At 32.8% G+C, this 13,015-nt stretch overlaps 1 protein-coding gene across 1 annotated transcript in view; it reads right to left on the minus strand.

The window, feature by feature from the left end:
- Positions 1-13,015, minus strand: part of LOC143241739 (RB1-inducible coiled-coil protein 1-like) — a 29,427-nt gene that overhangs the window by 2,207 nt on the left and 14,205 nt on the right. Inside the window, exons 7-11 of the mRNA XM_076484965.1 lie at positions 12,364-12,499; positions 10,571-10,627; positions 8,864-9,034; positions 7,588-7,772; positions 1,375-1,561 (exon numbers count right to left, since the gene is read on the minus strand). Of these exons, the coding sequence (XP_076341080.1) occupies positions 1,375-1,561; positions 7,588-7,772; positions 8,864-9,034; positions 10,571-10,627; positions 12,364-12,499 (736 nt within the window). The remainder of the gene's footprint in view (positions 1-1,374; positions 1,562-7,587; positions 7,773-8,863; positions 9,035-10,570; positions 10,628-12,363; positions 12,500-13,015) is intronic.

Genomic DNA, 13,015 nt, shown 5'->3' on the forward strand with positions numbered 1-13,015 from the left:
TCAAACCACAGATAATATGGTTTAGAGCTGTAGTCCCCAAGCTGTAGTAACAGTCAAACCACAGATAATATGGTTTAGAGCTGTAGTCCCCAAGCTGTAGTAACAGTCAAACCACAGATAACATGGTTTAGAGCTGTAGTCCCCAAGCCATAGTTATAGTGAAACCACAGAAAATATGGTTTAGAGCTGTTGTCCCCAAGCTGTAGTAACAGTCAAACCACAGATAACATGGTTTAGAGCTGTAGTCCCCAAGCTGTAGTAACAGTCAAACCACAGATAATATGGTTTAGAGTTGTAGTCCCCAAGCTGTAGTAACAGTCAAACCACAGATAATATGGTTTAGAGCTGTAGTCCCCAAGCTGCAGTAACATTCAAACCACAGATAATATGGTTTAGAGCTGTAGTCCCCAAGCTGTAGTAACAGTCAAACCACAGATAACATGGTTTAGAGCTGTAGTCCCCAAGCCATAGTTATAGTCAAACCACAGAAAATATGGTTTAGAGCTGTTGTCCCTAAGCCATAGTTATAGTCAAACCACAGAAAATATGGTTTAGAGCCGTAGTCCCCAAGCCATAGTTATAGTGAAACCACAGATAACATGGTTTAGAGCTGTTGTCCCCAAGCTGTAGTAACAGTCAAACCACAGATAACATGGTTTAGAGCTGTAGTCCCCAAGCTGTAGTAACAGTCAAACCACAGATAATATGGTTTAGAGTTGTAGTCCCCAAGCTGTAGTAACAGTCAAACCACAGATAATATGGTTTAGAGCTGTAGTCCCCAAGCTGTAGTAACAGTCAAACCACAGATAATATGGTTTAGAGCTGTAGTCCCCAAGCTGTAGTAACAGTCAAACCACAGATAATATGGTTTAGAGCTGTAGTCCCCAAGCTGTAGTAACAGTCAAACCACAGATAACATGGTTTAGAGCTGTAGTCCCCAAGCCATAGTTATAGTGAAACCACAGAAAATATGGTTTAGAGCTGTAGTCCCTAAGCCATAGTTATAGTGAAACCACAGAAAATATGGTTTAGAGCTGTTGTCCCCAAGCTGTTGTAACAGTCAAAGCACAGAAAATATGGTTTAGAGCCGTAGTCCCCAAGCCATAGTTATAGTGAAACCACAGAAAATATGGTTTAGAGCTGTAGTCCCTAAGCCATAGTTATAGTGAAACCACAGAAAATATGGTTTAGAGCTGAAGTCTCCAAGCTGTTGTAACAGTCAAAGCACAGAAAATATGGTTTAGAGCTGTAGTCTCCAAGCCATAGTTATAGTCAAACCACAGAAAACATGGTTTAGAGCTGAAGTCTCCAAGCTGTACTAACAGTTAAACCACTTACATGCACACATACAGAGAAAGCAAAAGAATAAAACACCTGTAGAAACTCAGTTGAGAACTTTCTTCTTCTAACAACTTCAACAACAGCTGCGATATAAACTTGAGGAGTGAGATGAATCTGTTCAACGACATCCAGGTGGCGCTTCAGTCTCTTCAAATTTTCATGGTATATAGACAGTTTGTTATCTAAATCAGAGATTTTCCCTTCAATATACATTATCCACCTGAAAAAGAGGAAAGAAAAGATGTTCTGTCATCAACAACACTAAACACTACCTTTATTTGAGTTGATCATCTTAAAATACAGAAATGAATGTAAGGTTATGTAATACTTTGCTTTTTCAATTCCATTTATTGTTTGTTTATTTTCAGTTTTATGCAAATTAACTAGGAGTGACCTAATGATAGTATGCACGGATGGTCAGTACAAGGATTCATATTCAAATATATTTGTCTCAGAATGTGACCCCTTCTTTGAGGACTTAGGTGTGCTTTAAAAGTAGCAGTCTAATCATAGTATTCGTCAGGCAAGAGTAACTCAAGAGTCAGAGGTGAGTACTACTAAACAGCTAGATGCCTTACCTCTATTTATCAGTTAAAAATTAGGGTTGGTTATGCACTGACAGCTCTTTGTATAGCTTTGAGAGAAAATTCTAAAACCAGTGAAATCATTAGAATATGTACACACATACACTGTGAAACATTCAGCTCTAACTAGATAGGAATATTACCGACATAAAACTTTTAGCCTTAATTAGACACAAAAGTTGTCAACCTAATAAAACTTCTAGGCCTTATTAAACACAAAAGTTGTTGCCATAATAAAACTTCTAGGCACATCTAGACACAAAGCTTGTCAACATAATAAATCTTCTAACCCTAACTATACACAAAACTTGTCAACATAATAAAATTTCTAACCCTAATTATACACAAAACTTGTTGACATAAAACACTTAGCCCTATCTAGACACAAACATAATGGCACTTCTGGTTCTAGAAACAAAACTTGTTGACATAAAACACTTAGCCCTATCTAGACACAAACATAATGGCACTTCTGGTTCTAGAAACAAAATTTGTTGACATAATAAAACTACTAGTTCAACCTAGACAAATTTGTCCATTTGTTTTGAATTTTATTCAAAGCTATGTGAGGGCCATTTGCACTAGCCATCCATAATTTAGAAGTGTAAGACTAGAGAGAAGGCAGATAGTCATCACCACTCTCCACCAACTTTTGGGCTACTCTTTTATCAACAAATAGTGGAATTAACCATAGTTTTATAACAACCCCTCAACCCAAAGGGCAAGTACATTTGATTTGATGGGAATTTGAACCCTCAACCCTCAGATTACAAGTTGAGTACCCTCACCACCTGGCCATGCCAATCTTTCAGTCCCAGTTAAACAAAGAAGTTGCCCAGTGAAACCTTCACCAATGTAAATATGTTAAGCCCCTGTCAAAATAATTATTTTTAAAGCATATACTTGAATACCATATTTGGGGTTTTGTTCCAACAATCAAGAAGATTTATCAAAACAGATTACACCCACTCTTCATATTATGAATTTTCTCCATTTGTAGAGTGATTTAGTGCACTTGTGAGGAACAGTATTTCACAAACTTATAGACTGATTTAGTGCACTTGTGGGGAACAGTATTTCACAAACTTATAGACTGATTTGGTGCACTTGTGGAGAACAGTATTTCACAAACTTAAAGACTGATTTAGTGCACTTGTGGAGAACAGTATTTCACAAACTTATAGACTGATTTAGTACACTTGTGGGGACCAGTATTTCACAAACTTATAGAGTGATTTGGTGCACTTGTGGGGAACAGTATTTCACAAACTTATAGAGTGATTTGGTGCACTTGTGGGGAACAGTATTTCACAAACTTATAGAGTGATTTGGTGCACTTGTGGGGAACAGTATTTCACAAACTTATAGACTGATTTAGTACACTTGTGGGGAACAGTATTTCACAAACTTATAGACTGATTTAGTACACTTGTGGGGAACAGTATTTCACAAACTAATAGAGTGATTTAGTGCACTTGTGGGGAACAGTATTTCACAAACTTAAAGACTGATTTAGTGCACTTGTGGAGAACAGTATTTCACAAACTTAAAGACTGATTTAGTGCACTTGTGGAGAACAGTATTTCACAAACTTATAGAATGATTTGGTGCACTTGTGGGGAACAGTATTTCACAAACTTATAGAATGATTTGGTGCACTTGTGGTGAACAGTATTTCACAAACTTAAAGACTGATTTAGTAAACTTGTGGAGAACAGTATTTCACAAACTTATAGACTGATTTAGTACACTTGTGGAGAACAGTATTTCACAAACTTAAAGACTGATTTAGTACACTTGTGGGGAACAGTATTTCACAAACTTATAGACTGACTTAGTACACTTGTGGGGACCAGTATTTCACAAACTTATAGAGTGATTTGGTGCACTTGTGGAAAACAGTATTTCACAAACTTATAGAGTGATTTAGTAAACTTGTGGGGAACAGTATTTCACAAACTTAAAGACTGATTTAGTAAACTTGTGGAGAACAGTATTTCACAAACTTATAGACTGATTTAGTACACTTGTGGAGAACAGTATTTCACAAACTTAAAGACTGATTTAGTATACTTGTGGGGAACAGTATTTCACAAACTTATAGACTGATTTAGTACACTTGTGGGGACCAGTATTTCACAAACTTATAGAATGATTTGGTGCACTTGTGGGGAACAGTATTTCACAAACTTATAGAATGATTTGGTGCACTTGTGGGGAACAGTATTTCACAAACTTTTACTGATTTAATCAGATATTTACTTTCCTAACACAGTTGACTTAAAATGGTTAAACAAAATATTTATATATATTTAAAACAGCTCTTAAATTAAGAATATCAAATTGTGTAAACACCTTGTAATAATGTTTTCTCTCTCACAACAGTCCATGAGATGTCACATCATAATAACATGAACCAAACCTTACAATTAAATCAGAAACTTATTTTAAACTCTTCATATTTCCTTATATTCATAACATTTAACAACATGAAAATTTTCAACTCGAAAGAAAAAAATATTTGAAATCTCCTCACTTTAAAAATTAGGTGTTTATGTTAATCAGATGATATGTAATACACTCTTTTAGAGATAACAAGTTGATATTTAGTATACTGTTTCAGAAGGTACACAAGATAAGTTGATATTTAGTATTATGTTTCAGAAGGTATACAAGATAACAAGTTGATATTTAATATTCTGTTTCAGAAGGTATACAAGATAACAAGTTGATATTTAGTATACTGATTAAGAAGGTACACAAGATGACAAGTTGAAATTTAGTATTCTGTTTCAGAAGGCATACAAGACCAGTTTATATTTAGTATTCTGTTTAAGAAGGCATACAAGGTAACAAGTTGATATTTATTATTCTGGTTCAGAAGGCATACAAGAAAAGTTGATATTTAGTATACTGTTTCAGAAGGTATACAAGATAACAAGTTGATATTTAGTATTCTCTTTCAGAAGGTATACAAGATACCAAGTTGATATTTAGTATTATGTTTCAGAAGGTATACAAGATAAGTTGATATTTAGTATTATGTTTCAGAAGGTATACAAGATAAGTTGATATTTAATATTCTGTTTCAGAAGGTATACAAGATAAGTTGATATTTAATATTCTGTTTCAGAAGGTATACAAGATAAGTTGATATTTAATATTCTGTTTCAGAAGGTACACAAGATAATTTGATATTTAGTATTATGTTTCAGAAGGTATACAACATAACAAGTTGATATTTAATATTCTGTTTCAGAAGATACACAAGATCAGTTGGTATTTAGTATTCTGTTTAAGAAGGCATACAAGATAACAAGTTGATATTTAGTATTCTGTTTCAGAAGGTACACAAGATCAGTTGATATTTATTATTCTGTTTTAGAAGGTACACAAGATAAGTTGATATTTAGTATTCTGTTTCAGAAGGTATAAAAGATCTGTTGACATTTAGTATTCTGTTTCAGAAGGTATACAAGATCATTTGATATTTAGCATTCTGTTTCAGAAGGTACACAAGATAACAAGTTGGTATTTAGTATACTGTTTCAGAAGGCATACAAGATAACAAGTTGATATTTAGTATTCTGTTTCAGAAGGTATACAAGATAAGTTGATATTTAGTATTCTGTTTCAGAAGGTACACAAAATAACAAGTTGGTATTTAGTATACTGTTTCAGAAGGCATACAAGATAACAAGTTGATATTTAGTATTCTGTTTCAGAAGGTATACAAGATGAGTTGATATTTAGTATTCTGTTTCAGAATGTACACAAGATAACAAGTTGATATTTAGTATTCTGTTTCAGAAGGTATACAAGTTAACAAGTTGATATTTAGTATTCTGTTTCAGAAGGTATACAGGTTAACAAGTTGATATTTAGTATTCTGTTTGAGGAGGTATACAAGATAATTAGTTGATATTTAGTATTCTGTTTCAGAAGGCATACAAGATAACAAGTTGATATTTAGTATTATGTTTCAGAAGGTATACAAGATAAGTTGATATTTAATATTCTGTTTCAGGAGGTATACAAGATAACAAGTTCATATTTAGTATACTGATTAAGAAGGTACACAAGATGACAAATTGATATTTAGTATTCTGTTTCAGAAGGCATACAAGACCAGTTTATATTTAGTATTCTGTTTAAGAAGGCATACAAGGTAACAAGTTGATATTTATTATTCTGTTTCAGAAGGTACACAAGGTAATCAGTTGATATTTAGTATTCTGGTTCAGAAGGCATACAAGATAAGTTGATATTTAGTACACTGTTTCAGAAGGTATACAAGATAACAAGTTGATATTTAGTATTCTCTTTCAGAAGGTATACAAGATAACAAGTTGAAATTTAGTATTATGTTTCAGAAGGTATACAAGATAAGTTGATATTTAATATTCTGTTTCAGAAGGTATACAAGATAAGTTGATATTTAATATTCTGTTTCAGAAGGTACACAAGATAATTTGATATTTAATATTCTGTTTCAGAAGGTACACAAGATAATTTGATATTTAGTATTATGTTTCAGAAGGTATACAAAATAACAAGTTGATATTTAATATTCTGTTTCAGAAGATACACAAGATCAGTTGGTATTTAGTATTCTGTTTAAGAAGGCATACAAGATAACAAGTTGATATTTAGTATTCTGTTTCAGAAGGTATACAAGATCTGTTGACATTTAGTATTCTGTTTCAGAAGGTATACAAGATCAGTTGATATTTAGCATTCTGTTTCAGAAGGTACACAAGATAACAAATTGATATTTAGTATTCTGTTTCAGAAGGTACACAAGATAACATGTTGATATTTATTATTCTGTTTCAAAAGGTACACAAGATCAGTTGATATTTAGTATTCTGTTTCAGAAGGTACACAAGATCAGTTGATATTTAGTATTCTGTTTCAGAAGGTACACAAGATCAGTTGATATTTAGTATTCTGTTTCAGAAGGTACACAAGATCAGTTGATATTCAGTATTCTGTTTTAGAAGGTACACAAGATAACAAGTTGATATTTAGTATTCTGTTTCAGAAGGTACACAAGATAACAAGTTGGTATTTAGTATACTGTTTCAGAAGGTATACAAGATGAGTTGATATTTAGTATTCTGTTTCAGAATGTACACAAGATAACAAGTTGATATTTAGTATTCTGTTTCAGAAGGTATACAAGTTAACAAGTTGATATTTAGTATTCTGTTTCAGAAGGTATACAGGTTAACAAGTTGATATTTAGTATTCTGTTTGAGGAGGTATACAAGATAATCAGTTGATATTTAGTATTCTGTTTCAGAAGGCATACAAGATAACAAGTTGATATTTATTATTCTGGTTCAGAAGGCATACAAGAAAAGTTGATATTTAGTATTCTGTTTCAGAAGGTATACAAGATAATCAGTTTATACTTACTGTTTCAAAAGGTATAGAAGGTAATCAGTTGATATTTAGTATACTGTTTCAGAAGGTATAGAAGGTAAACAGTTGATATTTAGTATACTGTTTCAGAAGGTATACAAGACAATCTGTTTATACTTACTGTTTCAGAAGTTACACAAGATAATTAGTTGATATTTAGTGTACTGTTTCAGAAGGTATACAAGATTAACTTAATGATTTAGTCCTAGAAAAAGAAGTCAACAAAACAACTTACCCTAGTCGGATGTGCAAGTTTGATGAGAGTTCTTTTTTTGCATCAATGCATCTTTGTAAAATTCCTTCCAGTTGCATGTGGTTTTTCAGCATTAGTTGAAGCTGTCGACTGTGACTTGCACATAGGTCAGGTAAAATTGAAGTGTCCCCAATATTACCTGCTCTAGTTTGGTTCTGAAGAAATGCCTATGAATATATAGAAAAAAACCTATTTAAAAATATCCATAAAAATTTAAGTGACTATATTTGATTACTGACCTCTTATTTCTTACAAGATTTCCATTCAATTATACTGTATGGATGAGCCAGTGTCGAGGGTATGGGTGTACTGGTTGGATGAGCCAGTGTCGAGGGTACTGGTGTACTGGTTGGATGAGCCAGTGTCGAGGGTACTGGTGTACTGTATGGATGAGCCAGTGTCGAGGGTACAGGTGTACTGGTTGGAAGAGCCAGTGTCGAGAGTACAGGTGTACTGGTTGGAAGAGCCAGTGTCAAGGGTATGGGTGTACTGTATGGATGAGCCAGTGTCGAGGGTATGATTATACTGTATGGATGAGCCAGTATCGAGGGTACGGGTGTACTGGTTGGATGAGCCAATGTCAAGGGTATGGGTGTACTGGTTGGATGAGCCAGTGTCAAGGGTACAGGTGTACTGGTTGGATGAGCCAGTGTCTAGGGTATGATTATACTGTATGGATGAGCCAGTGTCGAGGGTATGATTATACTGTATGGATGAGCCAGTGTCAAACGTACAGGTGTACTGGTTGGATGAGCCAGTGTCGAGGGTATGATTATACTGTATGGATGAGCCAGTGTCAAACGTACAGGTGTACTGGTTGGATGAGCCAGTGTCGAGGGTATGATTATACTGTATGGATGAGCCAGTATCGAGGGTACGGGTGTACTGGTTGGATGAGCCAATGTCAAGGGTATGGGTGTACTGGTTGGAAGAGCCAGTGTCGAGGGTACGGGTGTACTGGTTGGAAGAGCCAGTGTTGAGGGTACAGTTACTAAACCCTGTGTTTGAAAATTGATATTATAAAGGTAAATATTTCTTGTATTTTTTTATTGGACAAAACAAAAGATCATATAAACTAAGGGCTTTAATTTTCCAACTAGTTTATTACACTTTTTGTGTTTAAAGATTAAATTATATAAATTTATTAATAATGTTTTTTGCAGCTGTTGGAAAATAGAACTAATGAACCAAAGAATTCAAATTCTATGAACCTAAACTTGATGACCATAAACTTTGAGTGAATTTACAATCGACTTACTTGAGCTAGGTCACTTTGTTCCCTCACGATTCGATGTGCCTCAAACATTAGTTTCTCTAGGCCGTACAGACGAGCTTCGAGCCCTTTAACCTCTTTCATATCTACATTATCTAGTTTTTCAAGTGTGTCATTTATCTCCCCATGAAGAACATCCAACATACTCTCACTGAACTGGTCATAGAATATAAAACTCACATCAGTTTCTGTTTGTTTGGTTTGAGAATAAAAAACAAACAAGTCTTGAAGATATCATCTCAATTAAGGTTATTAAAATATTTTTCACACATACACAGTGTGTTTCATTGAAGAAATGGATTTACATTAATAACTACAATTTATTGTTGTGTCAAGAAAAATCACCTTAAATATTACAGACATACAAGTTCTAAACACACATATCAACTATGTTCATATTTGTAGTTATAACATGAAAGTGATTCTCAGCTGAATAGTATTTTATATGGTTAAATACAACCATTAACAGTGAATATTACACTCAACTCTTCTTAACTTGTAAATTAATTTTGCTATTAAAAAACAACAACAAAAAATAACCACAGAGTAACTAAATCTATGGAACTTTCTGAACGGGTTAATAACACTATGTAACAAAATGTTTACTTTTTCTTGTTCCTGGGCAGAAAGTGTTATTTCCCAATTACTTATGCCTAAAGTAAATGGAAAACACCTATTTTTCTCTTCAAACTTTGCTTTTGTGACTTGGAAACATACAAAAACATGATTGGAGACTATATTTGGGGGCTGATACGTGAAAGTGGTTTATATTACAGTCGCAAATCTGGAAATACTACTCACTTCTAAACAGTTTTATATAACTTTAGTATAAATACATGTAAATCCTGATTCATATGTTGTTTTATTCAGACCTTATGTAAATAAAAATGTACAAATTTCCCTGTTTTTACATAGAAAATAGGTTAATTTCTAAATTTTATTATCCAGGTCACAAAGGTAAAGTTTGAAGGGAATAATGGCCATTTTCTGTACTTTTGCATCATAAGCAATTAATAAATAACACATACTATTCAGGAACAAAAATTGTGTTACATAGTGTAAGATAACTAAAAGTCATGACAAGGGTTAATACTTAATATGATGGAAACTGAAATTCACAAATATAAAGGAACCTTAAAAAAGCCGCTAAAACAAAGCAACATTATAAAAATATGCTTAGTAACACTAAATGATTTAGATGAAGGTACTAAAGAAATTTCCAAAAAGAAAATTATATGTTATAAAAATAAGTCATTGAACTTTTATATAAAGCTTTAACAGAGTATAAACCAGTTGGATTTAGTAATCATAACTTAATGTTAATTCTAATTATCAAAATAACACTACATCTGGATGAAATTGTATATTTTCAACCAAGTTAAACAACATTCGATAATAATCTTTAAATATGAAACATTACTTTGAAACTTGTACGGTCAAGATACACAAGACTTTCTTCACAGTGACCACGCTGGACTAATTACAACTGACATATCTTAATCTGTACTGCTGGGTTTCAAGCTCAATTGTTATTAAATAATACATTATAGAAAATTGAAGACGAAGAAACCTGGAAGTACTTTAATCAGTTTGATATATCTATCTTCACTTAAAGAAAGGTAAACCTAAAACTAATAATGCTATCTTACAATTTTATATGCAAAAAGAAAATGGACAATAACAAAAACCTACCTGTTCAAGACCTCGCAGACACTGATCTCCTATTTGCTCTAAACAACTCTGGTTATCCTGAAAAATTAACAAAAACAATAATTAGATAATAATATAAAACAACATTTCATCATTATTGTTATTACATTATATTATATATTACATCATTATTGTTATTACATTACATTATACATTACATCATTATTGTTATTACATTACATTATATATTATATTATATTATATTATATTATATATTATATTATATTATATATTATATTACATTACATTATATATTATATTATATTACATTACATTATATATTATATTATATTACATTATATATTATATTTTATTATTCTGTGGTAATCAGTAAAAGATATAACATTATGTGAAGTTCAAACTTAAGCATTGATACAGAACAGTAGGTTTACTAACTTACCCAAATATCTCATCTATTATACATCAATAACCCCTAGTAAAGACAGTACACAGAACACTCTAGTGAAGACAGTACACAGAACACACTCTAGTGAAGACAGTACACAGAACACTCTAGTGAAGACACTACACAGAACACTTTAGTGAAGACAGTACACAGAACACTAGTGAAGACAGTACACAGAACACTCTAGTGAAGACACTACACAGAACACTTTAGTGAAGACACTACACAGAACACTCTAGTGAAGACACTACACAAAACACTTTAGTGAAGACACTACACAGAACACTTTAGTGAAGACACTACACAGAACACTTTAGTGAAGACAGTACACAGAACATTCTAGTCAAGACAGTACACAGAACACTTTAGAAAAGACAGTACACAGAACATTCTAGTCAAGACAGTACACAGAACACTTTAGAAAAGACAGTACACAGAACATTCTAGTCAAGACAGTACACAGAACACTTTAGAAAAGACAGTACACAGAACACTTTAGTGAAGACACTACACAGAACACTTTAGTGAAGACAGTACACAGAGCATTCTAGTCAAGACAGTACACAGAACATTCTAGTAAAGACAGTACACAGAACACTTTAGAAAAGACAGTACACAGAACACTCTAGTGAAGACAGTACACAGAACATTCTAGTAAAGACAGTACACAGAACACTTTAGTGAAGACACTACACAGAACACTTTAGTGAAGACACTACACAAAACACTTTAGTGAAGACACTACACAAAACACTTTAGAAAAGACACTACACAGGACACTCTAGTGAAGACAGAATGTTAGTAAACTCTGTCGTCACACATATGAGTATTTCATACATCATTTACCATTCTACTCTAAGACAAGGTTTTAAAACTAGATTAGTAAACAGTGTAATCATACATATGAGTATTTCATACATTACAAAGTTTGTTACAGAATTTTGGTGCACAATTACACAGAAGGCTACCTTCAAATTGCTATCCCTAATGTCAATTAGCAGCTGCTGAACAACACCACTTATTTGTCTTCTCTTAACTCACTAAATAGTGACATTTGACTATCAAGGTTCTAAAGAGTAATTGTTTTTTGTTAAACACCTAACCTAAAGTTTAAATAAATAAAACACTACCAGAGAGAAAACAGAAATAATTACTTGTATATGAACTGGCAAACAGACATTTCTGTAAATACAAATTTTTAATTAGTTTAAAAACAATGTTTTTGTCACATGTATAGACACACAAAAAAAACACTTCCTATACTGACTAAATCTTTAATCAAATATAACAAAGAAAATGTTCTTCATTAGATATCCCTGGACTTTATTAAATACTGACTTATCAAAATAATATACAGCAAACTACAAACCTTCGAGCTAATCCACTGTAAGAGAGAAAATGCAGTGCTGTCCTTGTCTAGTGAGCCGTCAACGTGACGAGGAATATCATTTAATAGAGCCGGTAGAACTGGTATCTTGGACAAAAGGCTTAAGTCTTGGCTAAAACTGACAAATAAAAACAGTATAAAAAAGGCATAAGAAAGAAAGATGTGGGTAAAACTGATGAATATAAAATAAAAATATAACAGAACAAAACAATGGTTGAAGTTATGGCAACAACAAGAGATATGAAAAAAACAACAACTTACTAATAATAAAGTTGTGACAAAATCAGAGAGATAACCTTAACCCTGGCTAAGCCTGGTGGATCAAACAAAAGCATTACCTCTTAACAGTACTATTACTATGGTGGTTAGAAACATTACCTCTTAACAGTACTATTACTATGGTGGTTAGAAACATTACCTCTTAACAGTACTATTACTATGGTGGTTAGAAACATTACCTCTTATCAGCACTATTACTACACCAGTTAGAAACATTACCTCTTAACAGTACTATTACTACATTAGTTAGAAACATTACCTCTTAACAGTACTATTACTATGGTGGTTAGAAACATTACCTCTTAACAGTACTATTACTACATTGGTTAGAAACATTACCTCTTAACAGTACTAT

The sequence above is a fragment of the Tachypleus tridentatus genome, unplaced genomic scaffold (assembly GCF_004210375.1).
Source record: "Tachypleus tridentatus isolate NWPU-2018 unplaced genomic scaffold, ASM421037v1 Hic_cluster_1, whole genome shotgun sequence".
Lineage (NCBI taxonomy): Eukaryota > Metazoa > Arthropoda > Merostomata > Xiphosura > Limulidae > Tachypleus > Tachypleus tridentatus.